Source organism: Topomyia yanbarensis, chromosome 3 (genome assembly GCF_030247195.1).
Source record: "Topomyia yanbarensis strain Yona2022 chromosome 3, ASM3024719v1, whole genome shotgun sequence".
NCBI classification, from domain to species: domain Eukaryota; kingdom Metazoa; phylum Arthropoda; class Insecta; order Diptera; family Culicidae; genus Topomyia; species Topomyia yanbarensis.
In genome coordinates, this window is record NC_080672.1 from 301,300,171 (window position 1) to 301,327,394 (window position 27,224).

Genomic DNA, 27,224 nt, shown 5'->3' on the forward strand with positions numbered 1-27,224 from the left:
ACAAGTCAAAATACTCGGTGAAACTGTAACTGTAAGTGTTGACAGGGAGCTCGCTCTTCTTACGCACTTTCGGCAACTTAAACGGGACTGTGACAACCCGGAAAGAGTCGGAATCTGCTCCCGACACCCGAGGCACAAAAGTAATACTGCCCTCTGCAGCATCCAAACCGTGTACGCGGCCCAATCCTGGTTATCAGTCCTCCAGAGCAGTTAGGGTGGATCTAAAACCTACCAGGGTGTAGGGATAGGAGAGGCACTGGAGCCGGCCTCTCATTTCGTCTACCGCGCAGCTACTCCGTTTTTTCGGCTGAGGCGGTTGCAATTCCTCTGGCTATACGCAGAAGGCGAGATAACCTGCCGACAGTGATACTTATAGACTCGTTATCAGTACTATCAGCACTTCTAACAGGGGAATCACGACACCCAGTTCTTCAAGACATCGAAGCAGCCTATGACCCGCTGACCACCATCTGTTGGGTTTCAGGGCACAGCGGAATGCGGGGACATCTGGACGCCAATTGACTTGTCTCTCGGCATAACTTCGCCCATATTCCTTACCGAGAAGGTACCGAAAGAGGACATTGTTTAGCTCCTCCCCCCACTAAAGTATTGTTCAACATTCCACTAACCATTGGAGATATTCTACCGGCTATCTCCAGAAAATTAAAGGATCTATTGACAAATGGACGGACCACCAAAACTAAACCGAGCAGAAGGCGCTCACCAGGCTGTGAGTCGGGCACACCAGAATCACTCACCTGCATACGGTTTCCGGAGATTATCTACAAGAATGCTACTTCTGCAACACCAGGCTCACCGCTGATTACCTCCTGACCAACTACCACGAATTTGTTGATTTGCTTCTATAGCAGACCCACGTCTATAGAGATACCCAATTGAACGAATCGACGCAAGAAGAAGTTCTGTTGCTTTTCCTCAAGAACGCAAATATCTTCGATGCACATCACAACTATAATTCTTATCAGTCCCACGCGAGAAATAGCACAGCCAATATATCCAAAATTTTGTGCCAGTTGAACCACTCTTCGGGCCATGGTAGCAAAACCCGTTTTGACAAATTGGTAAAACCCTTGGTTTTCTTTCTATTATACCTCCGGTTCTATTTTCTCTAAAATCAAACTGCAGAAAATTGTTCAAGGAGTCTTGAAAAAATATTAGTTTTTAGCGGCAGTGCTGCCAACTATGCGATTTTGCAAGTAAACAAATAAAAGTTCAAAATACGTATATTACAGATTTCAAAATTATAAATGCATCGTATTCCTCAGATATTTTTACATTAAAAACACTAATAATCTCAATATAATTTCAGTCTATGCTGAGATACACCGTTTAGAAACGAACAAACCCCAATTTCTCATATAAAATCACAAACTCACAACGGCATAAATCCAACTCTAGTATACTGAGTTCGCACATACTTTATCGTGAAGTACACGAGAAAAGATGAAAAACTACTTTTTGTTGTGCCTCTCAGGGTCGGTGTTTATGTAAAAATGTCTGAGGAACACGATAAAAGTAGAATTTTCAAAATTAAAATATTCATTTTGCCAGAAAAATGACCTTTAACTGGAAAAATGGCAGCACTGTCACTAAAAACAAATATTTTTTCTAGCCTCCTTAAAAAATTTCCTCCTTAAACATCTTGCAGTTTAATTTTAGAGTAGATAGAACCGGAGATATAATTAAAAGAAAATCGAGGGTTTCAGCAATTTGTCAAAACGGGGGACACTCCCATTGACGAAGGGGGCGGATATATTGGCCTTGGATGAATATTTGCTCCAAAATTGGTTCAAATCTGTGAAGGTCAAATTCCAGCTATTAAATCATAGATTGGATATATGGGAAAGCCAAGGAAAGGGATTTGACCATCTGTTATCGAAGAGGAATTCTTTTTGAAACTGGGGTGTTCCCATCTAATGTCAGGGCAATTGTGGTCCATGTTCCATAAAACAAAACTGAAAATCCATAAAACAGTGTGAATGATCCATAAAAAAGGGTGATTTGATCCATAGATTATGTAAAATTGAACCATAAAATGGTCGCAAAAGAGCACTAAAATAGTAATAAAAGAGCAATTAAAATCAACCAATGCCCCATAAAAATATTGGAAATGTTCCATAAAATGATACATTTTGCGCCATAAATTAACTGACATTGATCCATAGAATATTAACAATGTATATTAAAATACGTCGATATGTTCCATAATATCGACAAAAATGTTCCACGGTATTACAAAATGGAGCAATAAAATGCCAGAAAAAGTTCCATAAATTTGATGAAAATGTTTGCTAAATAATTTTTCTTGGTCCATAGAAGATGAAAAAATGAACATTAGAAATGATTCATATATCGAACATTAAATTATGGTTCATGGATATTTACAAAACGATCCATAAGAAAAGAAAATGTAAAACCATCCATTAATATGTGCTTATGCACTAGAAAAAATAAACTTAATGAATTCATGCGAAATTTTATGGTAAACTGAAAAAATAAGTTGTGCTTAATAATTCTCATAACAGTGACAGTGCTTTAACAAGTGAGCTTATACTGGGAGCTAGTGTGATGCGGCTTGGCCGCATATCCGAGGCAAAGGATCCGAAGCGGCACAAAGCCGCTGAAGATCCGTTGGACGAGGCATTGATTAACCCGTAGCTGGAATTGCAAGCAAACCTGTAGTCCTCTCGTTTGCCCGGTTTACTTAAACATAGGGGCTATAGCTAGTTAAAAGCCGACTGAGCGGCAGCGAAGTCGGACAGTGCACTAGAAAGCGATGTGGCGTAGCCACATTAGTCAGTGTTCGTGTATAAAGTGTCCGTTTTCACTTCAGATAGTTTTTTTTTTTTTTTCCAATTCGTTTATTTGATAAGGCAGGTTTGCGTTAGCTTAAAGGTGCCAATTTTGTTTTGTTTTACATTTTAAATTACTTAAAACTAGGGGATTACATATTGATTAGCTATACATATACACAAGGGGGTAATATAATTTTCGTAAGATTAGGGGGTCATTTAGTTTTTATGGCAATATGGTTTGACATTTTTAGCAATGAGATTATTGGAGCAAATAATGTTTAACTAAGGGGGAAAATTTATACGACTATCTTAAAAGTAGAAATAATTAGAGGGCGTGATTAAATTTTGTAAAGATTCGGAGACATTAATTAGAGTTATTTTATGTGGTAGTAGAGTTGGGCATTTTCAACGAGATCATATAATATAATAGTTAAAACTAGAAAAGGCAAGAAGAGCTAAATGCATCATGAAGATATTTGGAGGGGGGGGGGGGGGGGAAGGGGTGTTACTTCTGTGTATAAGAGTCAGGGGAAGTAGGGTGGACAAACATGGCAGGGGGAGAACATTATTTCAGTTTCAGACTTCGGGAGATCAACGGATGGATTACAGAATCAGGGTGGCCTTCATCAGGAAGAATCATGTACTGGGACGCCGGGTGGTCGTTCTTAAGATGGCAGGGGTTTCTCCAGACGATTTCGTAGTGCGGCTCAGATGTTGATCGGCTACATTTCGAGTTGTGCGTGTGATGTTCGTGCTTTAGGTCCCGTGTTTGTTGGCTCATTTGACAGGGATGTTTTGTGTCGCCTTGGAGTCGCATCAAACCATCGTGGGTGTATGGTACAGGTGGAAGAGAGCGTTTCTGAGAATGATAAGGAAAAAGGGGCAGTTAAAGTTGGATATTGATGGTTTTTATGAAGGTGTATATAAGGGACATATAGAGGACATCGCGGCTTGCCAACACATCTCGAACCGGGACGTTGGGTGGTCTTCCTCGGGCCCGGAGGGTGTCCATAAGCCGAGACCTGGCGAAACTGTTCTCGGTGCACGCCCAGACTATGTGCTCTATATCGTGATAACCGTCGCCACAAGCGCAGATACCACTCTCCACGAGCCCAATACGTCGGAGATGTGCATCCAGCGTGTAATGGTTCGCCATGAGTCGAGACATCACACGAATGAAGTCACGACCCACATCCATCCCCTTGAACCAAGGTTTCGTCGATACCTTAGGGACTATCGAATGTAGCCACCTTCCTAGCTCCCCATTGCTCCACGAGGTTTGCCAACTTTCGAGGGTTCTCTGATGAGTAATAGTGAAAAATTCGTGGAAGCAAATTGGTCTTTCAAAAACGTCACCTTCAATGGCACCCACCTTAGCTAAGGAGTCCGCCTTCTCATTGCCCGGAATGGAGCAATGAGAAGGGACCCACACTAAGGTAATCTGGAAAGATTTGTCAGATAAAGCACTCAGTAGCTCCCGTATTTTCCCCAAAAAATACGAGGAATGCTTTCCATGTTTCATCGAGCGAATAGCGTCAATAGAACTCAGACTATCCGAGACGATGAAGTAATGGTCTGCGGGTAATGTGTCAATGACTCCAAGGGTATACTGAATAGCAGCTAGTTCTGCGGCGTAAACTGAAGCAGGGTCACTGAGTTTGTAGGAGGCGGTGAACTTTTGATTGAAAATACCGAAGCCAGTGGACCCTTCGAGGTTTGATCCGTCAGTATAAAACATCTTAGAACAGTCGACTTCTCGGAATTTATTATAAAAAATATTTGGAACCACTTGTGGGCGTATGTGGTCCGGAATTCCACTAATCTCGTCTTTCATGGATGTGTCGAAGAAAACAGTAGATTCAGAAGTATTTATGAAATGCACACGGTTGGGATTGTAAGAAGAAGGATTAATATTTTGCGCCATGTAGTCAAAGTACAGGGACATAAAACGGGTCTGAGAATTGAGCTCAACAAGCCTTTCGAAATTTTCAATCACCAACGGGTTCAAGATATCGCATCGAATGAGCAATCGATATGAGAGTTCCCAAAATCGATTTTTCAGCGGGAGAACGCCCGACAGCACTTCGAGACTCATCGTATGGGTCGACTGCATGCACCCTAAGGCGATACGCAAACAACGATACTGAATTCTTTCGAGTTTGATGAAATGTATGTTCGCGGCGGATCGAAAGCAGAAGCATCCGTATTCCAGTACCGACAGTATCGTTGTTTGATACAACCTAATTAGGTCTCCTGGGTGGGCACCCCACCATGTTCCGGTTATTGTACGAAGAAAGTTGATCCTTTGTTGGCATTTCTGTTTCAAATACCGAATATGGCATCCCCAAGTACCTTTCGAGTCGAACCAGACCCCTAGATATTTTACTGTGAAGACCTGAGCTATAGTTTGACCCATTAATAGAAGCTGTAGTTGTGCTGGTTCACGCTTCCTAGAAAATACAACTAGCTCAGTTTTCTCCGTGGAGAATTCGATACCCAGCTTAATAGCCCAAGCAGACAAATTGTCCAAGGTATTCTGTAATGGTCCTTGTAGATCGACAGCTTTGGGTCCCGTAACAGACACCACGCCATCGTCTGCAAGTTGTCTTAACGTGCAGGAATTGTCAAGACATTCATCAATGTCGTTGACGTAGAAATTGTATAACAGGGGGCTTAGACATGAGCCCTGGGGAAGGCCCATGTAGCTAAATCGTGATGTCGATAAGTCACCATGCGAAAAATGCATGTGCTTTTCCGACAACAAGTTTAGTAAAAAGTTGTTTAAAGTCGCTGAAAGACCATGCTGGTGCAGCTTCTCTGAAAGAATGTTGATAGAAACTGAATCAAAAGCCCCCTTTATATCTAGGAACACTGATGCCATCTGCTCTTTACTAGCATAGGCCATTTGAATTTCGGTTGAGAGCAACGCAAGACAATCGTTCGTCCCTTTGCCTTTGCGAAAGCCAAACTGTGTATCTGACAGTAAGCCATTTGCTTCGACCCAATTGTCGAGGCGGGATAGGATCATTTTCTCGAACAACTTCCGGATACAAGATAGCATTGCGATCGGTCGATACGAATTGTGGTCGGAGGCTGGTTTTCCTGGTTTTTGGATGGCGATGACCTTCACTTGCCTCCAATCGTGTGGGACAATGTTAGCCTCAAGAAACTTATTAAATAAGTTCAACAAGCGTCTCTTGGCAGAGTCTGGCAGATTCTTCAACAAGTTGAATTTGATTCTATCTGGCCCTGGAGCTTTATTGTTACACGACAAGAGAGCAAGTGAGAACTCCACCATCGAAAAAGGTGTTTCGTTCGCGTTATCGTGACGGGACGCGGCGCGGTAGATTTTCTGTGCCGGGGCGGAATCCGGACAAACCTTCTTGGCGAAATCGAATATCCAACGGTTTGAATATTCCACGCTCTCATTAGTACTGTTTCGATTTCGCATACGTCGGGCTGTTCCCCAAAGAGTGCTCATCGATGTTTCTCTCGTTAATCCGTCGACGAACCGGCGCCAATAACCGCGTTTTTTTGCTTTCATCAAACTCTTCATTCGCTTGTCTAACGTCGCGTACTGTCGAAAACTAGCGGGTAACCCGTCGTCCCGGAAGGTCTTAAACGCGGCGGCCTTCTCTGCGTACACGTCTGAGCACTCTTTGTCCCACCAGGGATTGGGAGAACGTTTTTGTATGTTCGCGCCGGGTACTGGCTTAGTCTGAGCTTGATTCGCGCTGTCGAGAATCAAGCCAGCCAAAAAGCTGTACTCTTCCTCCGGAGGAAGTTCTTGAGTAGATTCGATGTTGTCGGATATCGCGGCAGCATAGCTCTTCCAATCGATATTTCGTGTGAGGTCATACGAAATATTGATTGTTTCCAATGGCCTTGAGCCGTTATTGATTGAGACTACGATCGGCAGATGGTCGCTACCGTGGGGATCAGGGATTACCTTCCACGCGCATTCTAACTTTAGCGAGGTCGAGCAAAGGGATAAATCTAATGCGCTTGAGCGCGCAGGTGGGGGAGGAATCCGTGTCATTTCACCCGTGTTTAGAATTGTCATGTTGAAGTTGTCGCAAATATTGTGAATTAAAGAGGAACGGTTATCATCAAAAAGGCAACCCCATTCCGTACCGTGAGAGTTAAAGTCGCCTAAAACTAGTCGCGGTGCAGGCAGGGATTCTATGATGTCATGTAGCCGGCGATGCCCAATCGCGGTGTTGGGGGGAATATATATGGAAGCTATGCAAAGATCTTTGCCTTTGGTTGTTACTTGACAAGCGACAACTTCAATACCTGTTATCGAGGGAAGGCTAATTCTGTAGAAGGAATAGCGCTTTTTGATCCCCAAAAGCACTCCTCCATAGGGGGTGTCTCGATCCAGGCGAATAATATTAAAGTCGTGGAAGTTGAGATCTATGTCGGAAGTTAACCAAGTTTCACATAATGCAAATGCATCGCAACTCAAATTATTTATTAAAATTTTGAAGGAATCGATTTTCGGGATGATACTTCTGCAATTCCACTGTAGAACAGTGATCAAATCCGTGACCTCGTTCGATGAGTTAGCCATCGAAGGATACAATCGCTGAAAGGAGGGGCCATTTAGCAGTCAACTGCTTCAAAAATGTTCTTACTGTAGGGAGAAAAGCTAACATAAGACTTTTAATTGGATCAGTTATATTGAAAGTTTTTATTATCCAGTCCACAATGTCCGAGAGTTTGATAATTCCAGTGCCGCGATTATTCTCGAACTGAAACAGAGGAACACTTGGGATTTTTGATGTTCCGGGAAGTGCTGGGAACTCCTTCTCTGAGTTTAATCCTCCGAGACCAGGAGCTAATTGCTTCGGTTTGGTTGCAACACTTCCAATAGATGTGACTTTCGGAGTCCCGTCAAGGGATACCTTCTGGCCTTTACAACGAACTTTAGGAGAGGAAATGTTCCTCCTCTTCCTATAACTTCTAGGCGCCCTAGTAGATGTTCCCTCTTGTGGGTCATCAGCCTCGCCCTCGTTAGGAGGCAAGTGAGCATAGATGTTTGTTGAGGTTGGTGGTGTAGCTTTCTTTAGCATTTCTGCGAAAGAACGTTCGGATCGTCCCGCAAGGGAACGTTTTAGTTTATCCCCGCGTAGTTTGTACGCGGGACATGCCGAGATATCATGCAGATTCTCTGCACAGTAAGGACACTTCTCAGCATTCTTACTGCACGAATCATCTAGATGATTCTCCCCGCATTTTCCACAGCGGGCCTTATTGCTACAATGGGTGGCTGTGTGCCCCAATTGTTTACACTTTGTGCAATTCATGACCCGTGGCACAAACAGACGCACAGGCAGACGAACCTTGTGCAAGAGGACGTAATTTGGCAAAGCGGTACCAGCGAAGGTCAACCGATAAGAGTTTGATTGGGGGTACGTTTTTGAACCATCCCCCGCAACTACTACTGAGTGCAAACGCTTGCACTCGAGTATTTTCACTGGCTGAAGTATGCGGTCTCTAAAACGGCCAACCCCGTACTGCAGCAGATCCTCGCATGTCAAACTGTCATCGGTGACAACGCCTTCAGACTGTACTTTTACAGCTGGAATATACACGTGATAGTCCTTCGTAAAGTGCTCGCAGCAAGCAATATCGTTTGCCTGCTTTGAGTTAGTCAGCACGACCCTCAGCCTGTCTGAGCGGACCTTTTTTATTTCGGTCACAGCCGAGAACCGTTCCGTCAGGTCTTTTGAAATCTGTAATAGATTCAGCGATTTTGTTTTGGGCCGAAAGAAGACCACAAAGGGACCGGTCGAGAGCTCTGGATATTGTTTGGGTCGGGGGAGAGCCTTAGGAGTCGACTCGATCTCCATTTGGCCATCCGGGGAGGAAGCCATCGACACCGTCAATGCACGGGGTCAGCACCCGCGCAGACGGGAAAAAGCCGTAAATGTATCAAAAAGGTAGATTTCACTTATCTGTATACTCGTTTCCCACGACGCACCAGTCCAGCTTAAATAGCTGGTTATTGTTCAATCCTCGCTTTACGAACAAAAGGTTGAGGAATGTGGCCTAACGGTTAACACACGCACAAAAGAATAAAAGTCCAAACCTCGAAGAGGCAGAGAATGGAAAAATAACCTTGAACGCGGATTACTGCACTGTTCTTTTTCCAACAGACCGAAAACAAAACACTTCTATCTCGATCGAGCGATGCGTAGAGACTGACTTCAGATAGTTATTCAGATAGTTATTCAGATAGTATTTGCGACTCATGCCAGCCTGTATCAGTGGTCTAATAACTCCCAGCGCTCTTATATCATAAATACCCTGACGTTTAAAGAGTTGCCATAATGATTTCAGGTTAGCTAAGGTCAGTTAGCTGACTAGTGGGATACGGAAGCTGAAGTTTAACTATAATGTATGCATTGTTTGTTGTAGTTTGACATTACAACCAAATGTAATAAACTTTATTATTAGTTCGAATAGCAACAATTTCACATGAATTCATTAAATTTAATTTTTGTAAATATCCATGAACCATAATTTAACGTTCGATATATGAATCATTTCTAATGTTCATTTTTTCATCTTCTATGGACCAAGAAAAATTATTTAGCAAACATTTTCATCAAATTTATGGAACTTTTTCTGACATTTTATTGCTCCATTTTGTAATACCGTGGAACATTTTTGTCGATATTATGGAACATATCGACGTATTTTAATATACATTGTTAATATTCTATGGATCAATGTCAGTTAATTTATGGCGCAAAATGTATCATTTTATGGAACATTTCCAATATTTTTATGGGGCATTGGTTGATTTTAATTGCTCTTTTATTACTATTTTAGTGCTCTTTTGCGACCATTTTATGGTTCAATTTTACATAATCTTTGGATCAAATCACTCCTTTTTATGGATCATTCACACTGTTTTATGGATTTTCAGTTTTGTTTTATGGAACATGGACAACTTTTTTATGGATCGTTTTTCAATTTTTTATGGATTATTTTTGTTGTTTTAGCGGCGCAAACTTAGGGCTGCCATTATTAATGTAGCTGAGGATCCGTTTGTGACAGGTATGCCATATCTCGTGAGGCGTCATAAGATGCCTTCCGAAGTATCGCTCCCTTCGAAGAAATAGTACTGCACAATGGCAGAGAATATGTTCCGAGCTCTCGGGCTCGTAGTTACAGAATCGACAAATGTCATCTTGACTTTTGCCAATTTTTTTCAGATGATACTTAGCAGGATAATGTCCCGTAAATAAGTCAAATATAATAAATATAATAGTCAAACAAATCTTTGACACAGGTACTTTTATTTCGATTAGATCGGTCCAGCGCAAAACACAGATAATCGAGTTTTAGAACCAAAAAAGAGAACTCTGAAAATTCAATGATAGTTCAACTGAACCACGGATGAAAACAAAAGAATAGCTGCACTCAAAAAGGGGCTACGCCTATATTTTCCCCGAAACTGAAATAAAGTAGCTTTGTAGTGTGAAGCTTACATCTGCTAAGCTATAGGGGCACCTCAATTCAATGGTGCCCAGGGGCCCCAAGTGGTCTAAAGACGACACTGGCTAGAACTCCTGCTGGTTTGAAAGGGCACTAATACAATCATCGACATCGATCGAATTAGCCCACATACGATTGGAGCCGAAATTGACACGTACTAATTGGTAATGTGGTGCACATACATGTAAGTATTTTAAAGAGGGTCATTCCACCGTTTATTACCTTTACATTGATGTTATTGAAATGTCTATGTAATGGGCAATTATTAAAACGCTTATAAAATCTTTTCGTAAAATAATAGAAACTTATCGGCCGCATCGTGTGTGAATTGAAGGTTTACAGGAACATGTAAAAAATTGTGCTGAATTCCAAAATGTCACAGCACAACATCCGTTGCGTAATCTAATGTCAAACGAAATTGTCTACACTGTACGTGGATGAAGATTGAGATTAATGGCAGACCACGTACTTCATCAACAGGCGGGCTTCCGAATCTAATAAAATTTTGTGCTTCTGATACATGTACAGATTTCGCAGTTTGCAATTCCACTGCTTAATGCTTTTTTTTTTGCGGAATCAAGTTTATTGTCACCATTGCTCACTGCTCATATTTACCCTACCACTAGAGTCAATCTAGCCACTTGAAGCCGTTAGAGCAATGCCTACCACACTTAGGAAACGAGGTACCCGATCGGAATTTTTCATTCATTCAATTACGGATATTTTACAATTTCAACGCCATTTTGTATACTATTTCTTAGCAATGAAGTAAATCAGTCAATACCAATACCCATTCTTGTAATTAACAAGTCTGTACGACATTGTACTGAATAGTGTCGAAATAGGCATACCACACTACCAATCCAACATATTTAGAAAACATTTTCCCTACCAATTCGAGCAGAGAAGCAACGCAGTATTCAGTTTCGTGCCTCGGTTTTTTCCTCTGTGTGTGGTTTGGTTCCCAAGCTCTTCTGGTGGTTCCGTTGCTTCCACTCAGCTTAAATGAGAAAAAAAAAGAATTATTTGCACCTCGCGCCACTACACATGGTCACTAGTTTGTATCGCTCCGTAGACCAACAAAAAATAGTAGGAGAGGAAAACAATTAAAATTAAAATCAAATAACTCAACCGTTCCGCACCAGCGGACAAAAAGTGCACAATAAAATAGTCAACTGCTAGCGGAGCGCGCGCGCCTGCTGGCAGCAAATTTGGGTTAATCTGTTTTCCAATTTTTCGTTTTTCACTTATTGTTACCCCCTTCATTATATTTCCGGTTTTCTCGTTCTCGTGTATATTTACAGGGCAGCACGACTGCAGCGCCTCGTAGCGCCTACCCTGGAGCACCACCGCCGCCTGCCCCGAACACACTAAAAGGTGCCCAGCGACCCGCTATGACTAGTCCAGCCGGCGGAATCCCCGGTGGTCCATACAGAGGAACAGGCTACGGTTACGCACCGACCCAGCAGGCTTACCGGTACACGGCCCCGCTGACGGCGCAACCGGCCTATGCTCCCTACACACCACACACCACTACCACGGTAAGTGTTCGATGGATTTGCTATAGATAATACTGTCTGCCTACTGTTGTTGTGTTGGCAGCGTGGATTCGCAATGTTGCATTGTGATTTCACTGTTCTGCACGTCTCTGATTGTATAGGTTGAATATTGAACAACGAAGATGTTAACGGTACCTGGTTTGGATTTAAGTAAATGGCAGATCTGGTCAAAGCTCAAATGAAAAAATAGTTAATGGTGTAATGCGACGTTTCCTGCAACCAGTTTGTATAAACGCGATTCTATTTGAACGAATCTTTCGCGGAAAGACCCCCGCCCAAGTTTTACGCTGGAAGTTTCTAGCCGATTATCTAATACAGCGGTTCTTAACTTCGGTTTTATAAAAGAATTGACATGTAAAATGGAAATGGAATTTGCCCATTTTCAGCCTATGTAGTTAGATTTCGCGTTATAAAAAGCCATTATATTAACAAGAACTACGTTTTTGTTTTCGATATGGTGGTGCGCTTTGCAAAATTAACAAAAATGATGTGTAACTAAAAGTGATTAAGGTTTGAATGCTTATATGTTTTATGTTTTGTTTTTTTAAGGCAATTTTCTGTTATTTTCAGACCTACTTTTAAGAGCAGATTCCAATAGATAAATTATTGATATTATGGTATTGAAAATTAAAGTAATGTAAAACAGTCAATTATTTTCCTGCATTTCCACAGAGCAGGTTGCGGGTCGAAAAGAACATTTTTTTACACTCCACTGCACGCAATACACCCATAGTCGTATTGCCCTTCATTTTAGACACTAGTAAACACTAGAGCCGGCTGTTCTCAAATGTGGAGGGCATCTCAGTCAAGTGTTTTCAGCTTTAGAGAACACCTTGAAAGATCCGCTCAACAGGCATAAGGGGTTACACCATTGTAGAATATGAAAAATAGATAAATTTCAGGAAGTTTCTCAATGAATCAAAACCCTGTAAAATGGGATTTATAATGCTAACTATGAAACAAACCAAATTTTTTTTTCAAGTTATTTTGTCACAAGATGGCGGTTGTGTAGTTTTTTCCCGCTGGCGCGTTTTTGGAATATCCCCGAAATTTTTTACCTAGAGTTTAAACTAAAGTTGTTTTATTTATTTTATTTTCATTTTTCATCTGACCCATGTTGGTCTACATGAAATTTAATGTTGTTGTATGGGAAAAGCCCATTTCAAGGTTCACTTGAGAAGCAGACCTCGAATGCGCGTAAAAACCCATAATCTTTTCGCACGTTTTTTCTACAATTACAATGATCTGACATTACAAATTAACAAAATTACATACAAGGTATACAGCATTGCAATAACATTACAGAAATATTTTCACATAATCTTATAAGCTAAGTCAATCTCCTAAGTCTATTCTTGAAAACATCACTAGAAACATAAAAATCGAAATGGTCATACACACTATTGAAAACATTATACACCGCCCTTCGTTCTGACCGTACTCGGTGCGCTGAAAAAAAAAGTCTAGTCTTAAAAAGTTACGTGATCTAAGGTTTCTGGGGGGTACGTCAATGTTGATTTGTGAGAGAATATCTAGGGCATCCATTTGACCAGTCAATATTTTCCCAACAAATACCGCTCTGAATGTATTTCGCCTTTTTGCCAGAGTTTCCAAATCGAGCAGACGACAGCGATCATTGTATGATGGTAGCTCTGTTGGGTTACGCCACGGCAAAGTTCTAAGAGCAAAGCGGAGGAATCTTGCTTGTACTGCTTCAATTCTGTTAGTCCAAATGCTCGTATAAGGACACCAAATGGCTGCGGAAGCTTCCAGGACAGACCGAACAAGTGAAAAATACAATGCCCGCAGACAATATGGATCAGCAAACTTGTTGGCGATTCTTATTATGAAGCCAAGGTTTCTATTTCCCTGTGCTATAACGTGAGAGTAATGGTTTCTGAATGTCAGTTGCGAGTCCAGGAGTACACCAAGGTCTCTGATAACTGACACTCTCTCTAGCAATTGGCCGGCGATGTTGTAGCTCTATAGAATTGGATTTTTTCTGCGCGTGAAAGATATTGTAGAACATTTGGACACATTGAGAGCCAACAAGTTGCGATTACACCAGTTACAGAAACCATCTAGATGTCGCTGAAGTTCGATGCAGTCCTCTATTGACCGCACAATGAGAAAGAGTTTGAGATCATCAGCATATATGAGTTTGCACCCTGGGGGTATAACATAGCAGACGTTGAAGAATAAGGAAAAAAGCAACGGTCCGAGATTGCTCCCTTGAGGTACACCCGACAAGTTGATGAAGCTATATGACACGTTACTTCCTAATTTCACAGACAGAGAACGATCTACGAGATATGATTTAAGCCATCCTGTAAAATTTGATTTGATTCCTTGAAACAATAGCAAGCGACGTACTTAGGATTTCTTCCATATTTTGTGGATTCGTGAAATGGCGTCCTTTTTGGTTAAAAAACACTGGAAATGTTATAAAAATCGACACAAAATTGATTATTATAAAAAAATGAATCATTCAAAAAATGAAATGCCATGTACGTCGTTTGAGAATTCAATTCGTAATATACTGTTAAAATTTTAAAATGTCCAGAGTTATTCGAGTTACATTTACGACCAGCTCAAAGGAAGTGGTTTCGTGAAAAAGGAGTTTGATGTTTTAAGTACGCTCGAGGTATACATAAAAGGCTTTGCGACATAATTGAAAATTTGAACATTTATCTATTATTGTCGCCGTCAAAAATTGGTCTGATTTTTAAGACTCTAAGCAAATTTTAGACCAAAAAAATATAAGAGCTTACAGCTGAGTTGAAATTCCAACAGAACATCCCAAGTAACAATTGAAGTTTTATATCACGCTACAAGTGTAATCTAAGTTTTATGAGTGGCTATAATAATATCATAAAACCTCAATTGTTACTAGGGATAGCATCTCTTTGCTTTTTAGTTTGTACATCGTCGCTGTTGTGCTATCTTATGACAAGCGCTATTTAGCACATTTCAAGAAAAACAATTTTAAAAGTTTGAGATTGAACATCTTGAAACTTATAATTGGCATAAACAATTCAGAGAAGACAATTGATACTTCTATCTATTCTGTCAAATATTACGAAGATCGGTTGACTATATTGTTTTTACTAAAAATGTAAACAAAAGTCGCACTCACACGTGTCGTGGGTGTGTATTGATGACAAAATGTGCATGGCGTGTCATAATCGTGCATGAAAAGTTTTCGATACAAATAAAGCGTCAATTATAAGCTTTTAATCAAATTGTTGGCTTAATTTGGGCTATAAACAATCGGTTAAATGCATTTTGAAGGAAATGAGTCAGGGAATCGATAAAAATAGTGATTTTGGTTACAGTATTGCCAAATTTGCTATTTTCCAGTTTAAAACAATCAGTAATTTAAAGTAAAAATCAGAGAATTTCTTAACACCTTTCAGTAACCAAGCAGAATTCAAAATTCGGAAAACGTCACTTTGTAGAGATTTTTTACACAACTAATGTGGCATATCTAACTCAGTTTACCCCAAAATGGCGTTTGTCATAAGATAGCACAATAGCGACAACATGTCGAAATGGTTGAACCCGAGTTTGTTCTATTATCGTTATCAATTTGAAGCCGTTGTTTAAAGCGGTGTGTACTATTGAGGTTCAACGTATTCAGTCAAACAGTATCGGATTGTATAGACTACTTCTGTGGAGTTGCAAAATAATCGTTCAAATACGAGAGATACGTGAATTGTATATACGGTCGCGCTCTGTTTGGGTAAATAATTCTTTCTTATTTTCATATATTTCTAACGAAAAAGCAGGAATAGAAATGTTTGAAGTATTTACATTATGTTTTATTCATTTCATATACACCAATCAATGTGTGTTTGTGTGAGTGAGTCGATTGGGGTTGAATTATAGGGTCTTTTTTATATTGGAAAAAAATGCTAAATTTAAGGTTTTCGTGTACCGTAAACCGGGGTGACATTGATCACTTTTCGAAGTAATCATTGCATATTTTTAGACGCAACACATTTTTTTCAAGTTTAATATTTTTAAACCATGTACTGATGTAAGGAGAACAAGATTGGATGGTTTTACCTAAAATTGTCCGCTTACAGCTATTTTTCCAAAAATGATTTCAAGTTGATGTCCGTTTTCGTATTCCGGGGTGATTTTGATAACCTGCATGTTCACCCACATTAAGTTATTGATGTCAATGTTTTTCATTCAAATGTTTGTTTAAACTAATTCTGGAAAGATGCTCATTGTTAAATAGATGTTAAATGGTATTATGCAAAGTATTCAATGTACTGTAAAATTCGAGTAACCAAAATTCGTACAATTTGTGTCCAACTAGAATAAAAGATTCTGAAAACCTTTAAAACTGCTAAAATTGTTTTATTTCAGTGCTTTATCAATTTACAAAATGTTTCATCCATTTTAACACGTTGGAATATTGAACAATAAAAAAAAGTTGCGAGTTTTAGCTTAAAAAAAATTGAAATAATTGCCAACTAGTTTCACAAAAAATTGTATTTAAGAAAAATAAACTCTTAAAAGTAATTTTGGTACATCCCACTCTAAAGGAAAATAAAATCTCGCTTGTAATTTATTACTCTTGCTCAAATCTGAGATTTATTTGTTTCATAAAAAATAGACACTTTATGAAGCTTCGTAAAAATAAAGTAAAGTCAAATTTCGGTTTTTTGTAGTTTTTGTACCCAAAAACCGAACAAAATACTCAAAAAGTATAACAAACCAGTATTTCATAAGTTTAGAGTAAAAATCATTTCAAACTAAAATGATTCGGTAGACTATTCTGGTTTAATAAGCGATCTAAGAAAAAAGTTTCGAGTGATCAAAGTCACCCCGATGATCAAAGTCACCCCGGTTTACGGTGCATACTACTCCACAACCTCCATACTATAATGATCTGATAATATATAGCTTGAGTTAAAGCGATCATACCTAGTGTGAAGTACGGATTCGATTGAAACCAAAATTTCTCAAACGGGTCACCCAAATTAGGTGAAATTACAAGTTCGATTGAAGAACTAATTTTTGATAGTATTTGACATTGCAAAATAAATACCGAAAAAAATGACCATAGCATTGAAATTAGAAGATTTTAGCTCGTTTATCTAAAATAGTGACTACGGACGACCTAAATGATTAATTTTAACATATTAACCTGCAATGAAATTGTCGTATGACACAGATTGTTCGTGTTTTTTCCAATCGGAAAAGTTACTATTTTGTATCTTTTTTAAACAACCATTATTTTTATATTTTTAGCCAACCAAAGCAGATGACGCTCTATGGAGGCCAGTTTAGGTTAAATGTTTTGTGTTTTCAAGCTTACATGAACAATAAGAAGTCTGTTCAGAGTAGCTTTGCTTGAAAAACCTAGTCAATATTCAAATGCGATGAATAGATTGACAATTTGAGAAGTGACTATAGAAATGCACTATTTTTTCAAACATGTATTGTTGTATACAAATAATTCAGTTTTTGGTTTGTAAGTGCCAATACCTTAATTAAGACTTTTTGGTAGTGTCCAACGGGGAAAACAAATCGAAATGTCGAATTAAGCGAAAGCAATCATGTGAAAAAAAGAAAGCCCCCCAAAGGCAGAATTCGAACCTGCAACCCTTGGGACTCCGGTTCAATGCACAAAGACTTATGCTGTCCCTGGAATATTACGACGTCCCAGAAAGAACACATGATTATCGCATTGGCGACAGTGATCGTAGCCTGTCTCTAAAGCGAAGTCACACACAACCGCAGCTGCCACTCAACATATTGTGCATTGGGCCGAAGTTTCAAGGGTTGCAGGTTCGAATCCTGCCTCTGGGGGGATTTTTTTCACATGATTTCTTTCGTTTAACTTACCGTTTCGATCTGTTTTCCCCGCAGGATACAAAAAAAAATTTCAGCAAAATTTCATTGATGTACATGTTATTTTAAACAACTAGTTTCGAGCTACGATTTATTTAAATCAATAAAACACAGCTGACCTTTTAAAAAGAAAGTTTTGTGCCGAAAGTGTCTCTACAGTTAGAGAAAATCCACGGAGATCCGTCCGAAAATCTTCAAACTCGTGACCGACCATCTGTGATTTCGATGAAACTTTACACGTTCGGGATGGAAAACTAAACATTTTTCACAGTCAATGAGATAATATAGGCTTGAGTGCATTTTTAAGGGGGCTTGGAAGATTTTACATCCGGCATTTTCGAAAAAAAATTGTTCGATGACCGTATTTTATACAGTAAAACTATCTGTAAACGAGTCACAGGGAATGAAAACTTCTGCACGAAAAAAAATTTGTATTAACCCTAGAACGTTGCACTTGCGTTTTCCACCCTAGAACGTTGCACTGGGATACAAATGTACCCACGCGTTTGATCGTAATTTTCGCAGGTAAAAATGCAAATAAAAGAAAAGTACAATACATCATCTTCTTCGTTTTTTAATTGCGAAAACAGCTGTGTAAGTGAAAGTATAGAATTCATTGAATCAATGATACATAAATTTGCTTGAACAAAAAAAAAGTTTGCTGTTTTGACTTTTTTCACAAAAATTACTATAACATAGCGAATTTACAACCGATTTGAAAAAAAAAATCAAATGAGTCTAAAAGTTCAAAAAATGGTCTAGAAACGGTATCAATTGGAATTGCGATATTTTTGAAAAACTGCTATTATTTGGAAGAGTGAAAGTTTAAAAATCGGGCTTTGGAAAATACCACGAAATGGGGTGGAATTTCAAATTTAAAAAAATATTTCTGACCAGTAATACATTGGTAACACGCAACCTTACTGTTACAGCAGTTACTATGCACAAATTATACCATTGTTTTGAAAAACTATAAAACATAAACAATAAAACAATTAAAATTAGCAAAAATGAGAACGATTTTATTTTCTGTTTCAAAATTAAATTAAATTAATTGAATAAATGATTAAAAACGATTTTATAATACTAATTGTCACTTACGTAGTAAACAACCTATATTTAAACTGGTATTGTCACGAGTCACATTTCCATTGACAGCACGAAACCTGACGAAACACTAACGGCAACCGTGCACTGGGATACAAATGTATCCCACGCCAACTTTGACACCTGCTTCCACGTAGTCTATGAACAAACTGGCTAAACCACCTTTTCCTACTCTTACTAGGAACTCTAAATTGAATTATGATTAGGGTCCCAGGTCGATAAATTTCGAATTCTCGTTTTTACACGGTTCCAAAGAAGGTTGGGATACATTTGTACCCCAATGCAACGTTCTAGGGTTAATTTAAAAAAATTATGTTAGAAATCTAAATTGTAAAAAACCCATTTTTTATTTTTTCTATTTTGTTTACCAAAACCTGAAGAGAAAAGAAACATTTTGAATGAACATGATGGACAACTTATCAGTACAAATATATTTCTAATGATAACATTATACTTGTTATTGAATTTCCTACTCATTTACAGTCAAAACTGTAATCTCATTACAGAATATGGAATTTTGCTCCAGCAAAAACTATTATTTCATCCTTTTTTGAAGTTATTCGACTTTCTCCATCATAATCGTGTAATTTGTTCTTAGATAGTTTTACTGTATAAAATACGGTAATCGAACTTTTTTTTTAAAGTGATGCATGCAAAATCGTCTACGCTCTTTTGAACAATTGTTCTTGTATCAAAATGTTGCAATTGCCAGAAAATTTATGGAGATTCATAAACTGAACTTTTCATTTGGTTTTTCATGGAATCTCTCATAAGTGCAAAATACATTATTTTTCATGCTGAAAATATGTACAAATCGAGTCGTATAAAATTTTATCTATTTCTGTTTGTTAATTATTCCAAAGTCATGTTGTTTCTGTATCGATAAGTGCACTACGCTATATTTCTCCTTAGAAGAGAACAATTTAGGTAAAAAATTATCCATTTAGGAAAAAATTGCTTAGAAACAGTCTTTGCGCGTGAAGAGCACAAAACCTCTAACTAAATTAATTATGGAATTTGCGTTTCGACTTCGTCTCATATGAATCCGACACTAACTTAGTGATAGGACGGGTTGACGCTAGCTCAAAAAAACGGACGCACAATTTGTGTTCTTGAGCGAACCCCTAGTCAAGCGTCATGTCCCGCATGAAAAGGTCCTGTGACGAGACGAAGTCGAAACGCAAATTCCATAACTACTTTAATCCATAAGTGTTTGTTAGTTCAAAATAAATATGCAAATATTAACAACGGTCTTAGATTTTAGATTTGCGAATAACACTCGGTCCCACGATAGGGGAGTTAGCATTTTTAATACCAAAAACGAAATCCCGTTCCAGTCTACCAAACACTCAAAGGTTAAAACCTGTTTCGGAACTCCCTCCGGCAGTAGTAACCCCAGCAGCAAGCAGTAGCAAACTTCAGCGTTGTGCACCTGCCCGTCCACTTCCTGTCTGTTTAGCATGAACATGGACTTCTCAGAAGACACGAGGATTAAATCCTATTATATTCTACCTTGCGGTAATCGATATCTAAACAGCATGGCATAACCAAATGTGGAACGGATTTTCGAAGCGGTAAATGCGGTTCTGTAAATCTAGGTACATTGTATTTTACACGAGCTTCTTGGAAGCCATGTTACCCGGGGGAGGTGAACAGAATAGGAATAAAAACTCCACAAAAGTTGAAACGATTAGTCGTAAAAATTTGCACCCATGGAAAATCATTCGGAACGTACAGCACACGATTGTTGTTTTACGATTATGCCGGGTAATTTTAGCGATAACACTATGGAAGGTAGCTAGTTTAACTTTACATCACGAAAAATGAAAGGGTGGGCGATTATGCGGTAAATATCGGATGGTGGTATGACCCAACCAGGGCAATGATTGAAACATGTTCCAACGGGGTTGCGGTAATCAGAACCACTACCTAACCCTCTGGTGGTGACTGCGATAATTTTTGCGGTTAATTAACAGTATTTGTTTTTTGTCCAACAACATTAATAAGGATAATGGTTTTAATCTATGCAGTAGATCCGTGTGCAAGTAAATATATTTTATGTGCCACAGTGTACCAAGAGTTTATTATTAATTTAATAGCAACCTGTCAAATGAACAGAAATAACTTCACACAAGAAAACTACGTCGTTTGAGCTTCACACGTGTGCATTTCAACCGTTGTTATGCAGCTTTTCGGAATGTAAAACCTCACTGAATGAAAGTTACCTTAGTAACAAACATCCAGAGCAAAGCATGATTCTGAATACATACAAAGTTAGCAGAGCAAAAAAACAGTTTTATCTGGCGTAAAAGTAATAAATTTTCCAAATCGAGATAAAATAACTGCTGAAGGGTTGATGATCTTCCCAGCATTAGCAAACTGACAGCCACCAATATCACACAAAGCTTGCGAAAGTGGTGACACATTTGCTCGTCTCTCCCCATTTGCCTTCCATTCCCGGTGAATCAATAAATTCGCCATTCGCGTTGCTGGATTTCGCTCGCTGTCACCGAAGTTATCGTTTTTTTTTTCTTCTCCTGAGCACTTTCGTTTAACGAGCATTCGCGTGTTACTTATTTTTCTTCTTCTTTTTTATCGATCAAATATTTTATCAAATTTACTTTGTTTGATTTCCACAGTTCGGTCTCTCCGTTCTTAGTACAGTAGTCCCCGAGCGGATGCCAATCTTCTTGTTCCCGCTCCAGATTACCACTATCGATTTTGCTTCGTCTCAGCGCGGATAATTTATTCGGGTGAAAAATGAAGAATTTTCTTCGCTCGATGATTGAATCGAGCGGGCAGTCTGGATGAATGGAAACTCAGGGTTTGTGGGGATTGGGAGCTTAACACACCGAACAGTTTGTATTCATCATAGGACCCAATTTTGCCAAGTAGGGATTGAATTTTGCTCGTTTCGACAAATTTGTGCTTGTTGTAAAATACTGACATCAACCGAGACACCCCCACCATCCGCCACCATTATGATCCACGGTTTGGAATAAATCGCTTTTCGGGAAGAACTTTTAGCGCTGAAGTGGAACCGAATTGTTGCAGTTGATTAAACTTTGTTACCTTTCGTTTTTTATTACCTTTCGGTTTTTTTCTTTGTTATATAGGATATTTATTTCGAAAATCGCGCTGAAAAATGATTTGATTGGTTCAGTAGTCCGTTGGAAGATAGGTGAATATAACGCACCATAGGACATTGTTTGTCTTAATGTGTATCTGAGTCTTGTGCAGTGGCTATGGAGATAAAAGTATTTTAATCAGGTATCTGCTACGCCGCCATGATTTCTATGCCAACATCTAAAACGTCGCGTTAGGGTCGATCCACAATAAATAGAATCAATTTCATTCGACACAATTTTGTGATATTCGAGTTCGTTTAATTTGTTGGTGAACTATGATGAAAAGTTTTTGTTATTCACCGACATGTTCAAAACAACACTTTTCATCAATTGGCGGTGCGATATTTAAACTTTTTAACAAACATCTAATGATTGAAGCATGCCGTGCCGTGTCTGAATAGTTAAGGTCGAGCTTCGAGCAAAACGAGCAGAACAATTTGAACTGTCAGTGGGGCCCATAATTTATGTGCCCGCTGAGATGTTGACTTATGTCAGTTCAATACAAATGGGATAGGGGTGCCATATACGTGATTTTAATGGAATCGATTTAGGAATCGAAAAAAAAAAAAATCGTTCGCTTTCCTAGTACTCAGGCTTAGTATGATGTAAAAGAGCGCAAGTTCGATCATGGTTCGGATCATTATCGAAAATGGACCGCTCCGCAATACTCCCCGATATTTCGTCCTACATTGACGAAAACAATCCCCTATCGATGGGTTACGATAGTTCCCGATGGTCCTACCAGCCGCCGAAAGCTGTAAATGCAGGGCCGTCGAGAGGGGATGGATTGTTTCCCACCGGGCCCGAAGTTGTGGAGAGGGCCAGGACTTCGAACAGAAAGAATGATTCTGTCAAATATTACAGTGAAAACCCGTTTTTATCAGCCCTTAATTTTGTTGAATATTTTAACAGCTTCGGTTTTAAAAAAAATAAATAAATATGTTTTGTTATTGCCCTCATTTTGTCAATCAAAAATGCACCAAAGGGGCTGATAAAAACGGGTCTTCGGTGTGTTTCAATAACAATTTATTTGAAAATCCAATCAAAGTTTTTATATTGGTTAAATTTACTCCAATTTCTATCATAAAGTTAATCGTAAATTATATCATAAAGTTTATACTGCACGAAAGACCAATATAAAGAAAACTTTGAAATTTAGAACTCAAAAGCACGCGCAGTGGGCAACAAGACATAGGATATTTTTGAAAAGAGTGTATTAAGAGACTGAAATTTATGATCTATTTCATATTTTACTGTAATCATCTCATGGGTTTTGACCTACTATTTACTTTTTTTGAATGTTTGTGTGTTCCGGGTTCTCGAAATTGATTTTACTAAATAATTCGAAACTTTTCAAGCTGTGGATTGGTTTCGAAAAACAGTGGTTTAATTTTTTTTTGCTAGTCCAATTGCGATTTCTTATCATTTCAGGACGTTATGTGGCTTCTATTCATACTTATTTCAATCCTAATTATTTCAAACTACTAAATGAGTCACAAAAGAATCTATTCGAAAGAAGAAGAAAACTCAGTAACCTTCTTTTAGAGTGCTCAATCGGTCTAATCGAGCTTAAGAATCGAGTTCTGCATAACTCCACAAATTAAGCAACAACACAAAATCCACGAATAAAACAATTCATAGAAATTTTTCGTATTCGCTTGGAAAATATTATTTAAATACGAGAATCCAAAAGTTTTTTCATCTTTAACTTACTTACTTTAAATAAATGTTTTCATTTTTTGGCATTTCGTCAGAGAAATTCTTTATTCTTCATATAATTTAGAATTTCTATTGTTTCCAATTTTTTCTCTTCCCATATTTGCTTCTTTTTAAAAAATAGTGTTTTACTCATTTTCTCAATTTGTTTAATCGTTTCATGTTTTTTTCATATCTTTTATTTTATCTATCATTTTATTTGTTTGCTTTCAATCCGTTGGTTCAATTGATTTCGTTTGGATTTATTTAGTTTATTTCACTAAACTTTTGTTTCCAATTATTTTTTTGCATGTTTTTTTAAATTTTTCGATAAATTTATTTTAATGTTTCTCTATCCGCCCTTTTTCCATATTTTTCATTTTAGGTTTCTCTCATTTGCTTCAAAAAATATTTTTTCTGTTCGTTTCGTGTTACTTTTTTTCGTGTGGAAAATTATTTCGTTCTTCATTTATAAGTTTTGAAATTTATACTTTTCTTTTGTGTGTATTTTTTCAATATTCTCCCATTTTTCTTTGTTGTTATGTTCCATTACCTGTTGTTTTCCCATTATTTCATTTTGATCTTTTTGCGTTTTGTGAATGTTTTCTGTTTTCCATTCCATCAGTTTTTTACTATTTCTTTATACAGATTTATTTATTATTTACCTGATTTATTTTTAAAATTTTCCCTTATTTTTCTGCATGATGATTTTACATGTTCTCTATAGGTTCACTTTTGTCTGTTTTTGGGTTATTACTACTTGCTCCTGATTTTTTATTTTTTCTTTAATCTATTCCGTCCAATTGTTCTAATTCCCATCGCATTGCACTCATTCAGTCCTAAATGAGGTCCTTTATAAAAAAATCCGCTTTTTGATTTTAATTTTGTTTTTATCTATTTATTTTATTCTTTTTCTTTATCATTTATTCTATTTTAAAACATATTTTGCATTTTCCCGCTTTTATGCTTTTTATTTCTTATTACGTTGAAAATTTTTATGTTTCAAATATGTAGAATTATTGATATTTCTACGTCATTTTGTTCATTTCTATATTTGTTTACTTTTTGCCGTTTTTCCTGTTTTCAATGCTCATGATTTTTTTTTCATTCTGATGTTTACCCATTTTCACTACTTTAACCATTTGTCAATATTTTTTTATTTCTTCAGTTATTGTTTAATTTCCTTTTTATTTTTTTTTTTCATTTAATTTGATTGTTTCAAATGTTCAGCCTTTTCATTTTACTATTTCTTCAAAACGTTTACATGCTTTCAAAATTTATCTTTTGAGCTGTCTTAATTTTGGCCATTTCCTGTCATTTCTCCGCTTTGGATTTTTTTCTAGTTTTTGATGTTGGTAGTTTTTTGACTATTTACATATTATTAATCTTTTTCTTTTATTTTACACGTCATTTTTTTAGCTTTTTCGTTTTTTTTTATTTTGTCTATCTGTTAGTTTCTTCTCGTTTATTCCTTTTTAATTGTTTTTCACTCTATAAATTCTACCTTCATTGAATGTTTCTTTTGCTTTTTAAAATCAACCAAAAACATAGGCGGTTTTTGAAAACAGCAAAAATGAACTTTTTCGTAAAATGCTTTTATCCGAAAATTTACCCAAGATACGAATGAAATGCTATATATAGAAAGTTGCCCAGAATGTAAAATGAGCATTTTTCATCCAAAACCATTTACTAGGTCGGATTTGCCCCACCTTACCCTACTATTTTCGTAATTTGTACATGGTTTTAATTAAGAGTTTTTTTTTTTCAATAATATTGTACCAAATATATAAATGAACGACTTGTAAAACTCACTTGAATCAGTTTTGCACGAAACTTAAAAAAGTTTTTTTTTATAAAATTCTAGATGAAACCAGATAAAGATTCGAAAAAATCCATGTAATACCGACACCTGGATAAATATGAAAGTATTGATAAATTTGTACATTCAAAGACACTAAAAGTGTCGTCCAAGTAAGAGCAGCAACACAGGGATATTTTGCTCGCGTATAGCCTCAATCCGTACTAATTGCACGCCAAGTTAAGGAAATCGTTAAAAGTGGCCAAATCAACTGTCACAAGCGTAATGGCAACCGGAAGGATCAGTGGCGGATATTTTCAAGCATATAAAACTTCACGCAGAAATATCTAGTTTGGAAGCCTTTCTGTACCTGTGGCTTGAAAAGTGACATTTTCATTGCGACCAAGCCCGTCAACAAGGATAATTACGAGAAAGATTGCCTGAAAGAATGTATGATATCTTTCATGAAGCAACACTATTGTTCCACGCTATTTTGGCCAAATTTTGAATTCTGCCAAAACTGAGGACTGGAAGCCTGCTAACACACTAGAGCTCGGCCCAACCGAGGAATATTGGAATAGAGGTTCCGTAGACGGATTCACAACGATCAGAAGACAATGACTAAGTGTGCTGAATAATAACCATGTGATAATTGAGTTTGCAGTGGTCGGTTAAAGCCTTGTTGTTTCGAAAAATATAAGAGATTTTTTGAAATTACTGGGCGGGTTTTTGTTTGACGACAAATTTGGAAATTGCACCAATAGTTGCAGTGCACGTTTGAAGTCAACTTGTTGAAATTGGCAAAGCATGCACTGGACCAACAATGTTAACCTCTGCGTCTGTTTTGGCTAATTCCTCAGTCCATTGATTACTAGTAATATCGGATTGTCCGGACTCTTTCTTTTGTACATCTATTAGTTTGCTTTTCCATACACTTCTAATGGAGCTCTTTGTATATTTTTTTCTTTATTCGGCATGTTATGATTCCTTTTATTAGTATATACCTACTATACGCTATCTATCATATAGGAACAAACGCTCGTGGTCTTCGCGATAACACAAACCTGGTCACAAACGCAACCGTGCAATTGCAATAAGCCACACATAATTACACCCACGAATTCACCAACATGAAAACACCCCGGTTGTTAGGTAAACGTAGCACCTTTGAACTTCGAAAGGCGGTCTCAAATATTAACCCACCACTCGCGCGATCATGAAACGGTCACGTCCGGAAGTCTTACCTCGGTCCTGGCAGTCTGGACTACAGTTGAACCAATAAAAACGTGACGCTCATATTCACTAAACAACACATTCCATGGTGACATGACCAGGAACTCCTGGGGAAACGGGCTCTCTTCTACCATCTGGACACTAAAAATTAAGCATCAGATTCATGGTCTGCGCGCGATCATTCAAGAATACATCATTGTAAAATCCAAATTATACTCGCGAAGTCATACTCACGCGACAAACACGTTAATGTGCAAATGCTTGAGCCCTTCGCGACCATCCACGGCACCTACACCCGCGATGTCGTAAATAAGATCACATCCCGGTGATAAAGTGAATGTCTCAGCTCCTATAAATTTTCAAACGCGGTCTCAAGCGTGAACCTAAAAACTCCCGCGCTCGCACGATCATGAATTGATCACTTCCGGATGTTTCTATCCTTGATATCAGCAGACTAGATCCATGCCTTCAATAGGACCAATTGAAAAAAGAAAGCTCTCATATCCACTGG

The 27,224-nt window shown here is 38.1% G+C and overlaps 1 protein-coding gene across 11 annotated transcripts in view; it reads left to right on the forward strand.

Moving 5' to 3' along the window:
• LOC131688439 (protein alan shepard) overlaps window positions 1-27,224 on the forward strand; it is a 592,207-nt gene that overhangs the window by 363,378 nt on the left and 201,605 nt on the right. For all 11 annotated transcript variants that reach the window (XM_058972672.1, XM_058972677.1, XM_058972668.1 and 8 more), the window contains one exon: window positions 11,630-11,866. In XM_058972672.1, the coding sequence (XP_058828655.1) occupies window positions 11,630-11,866 (237 nt within the window). The remainder of the gene's footprint in view (window positions 1-11,629; window positions 11,867-27,224) is intronic.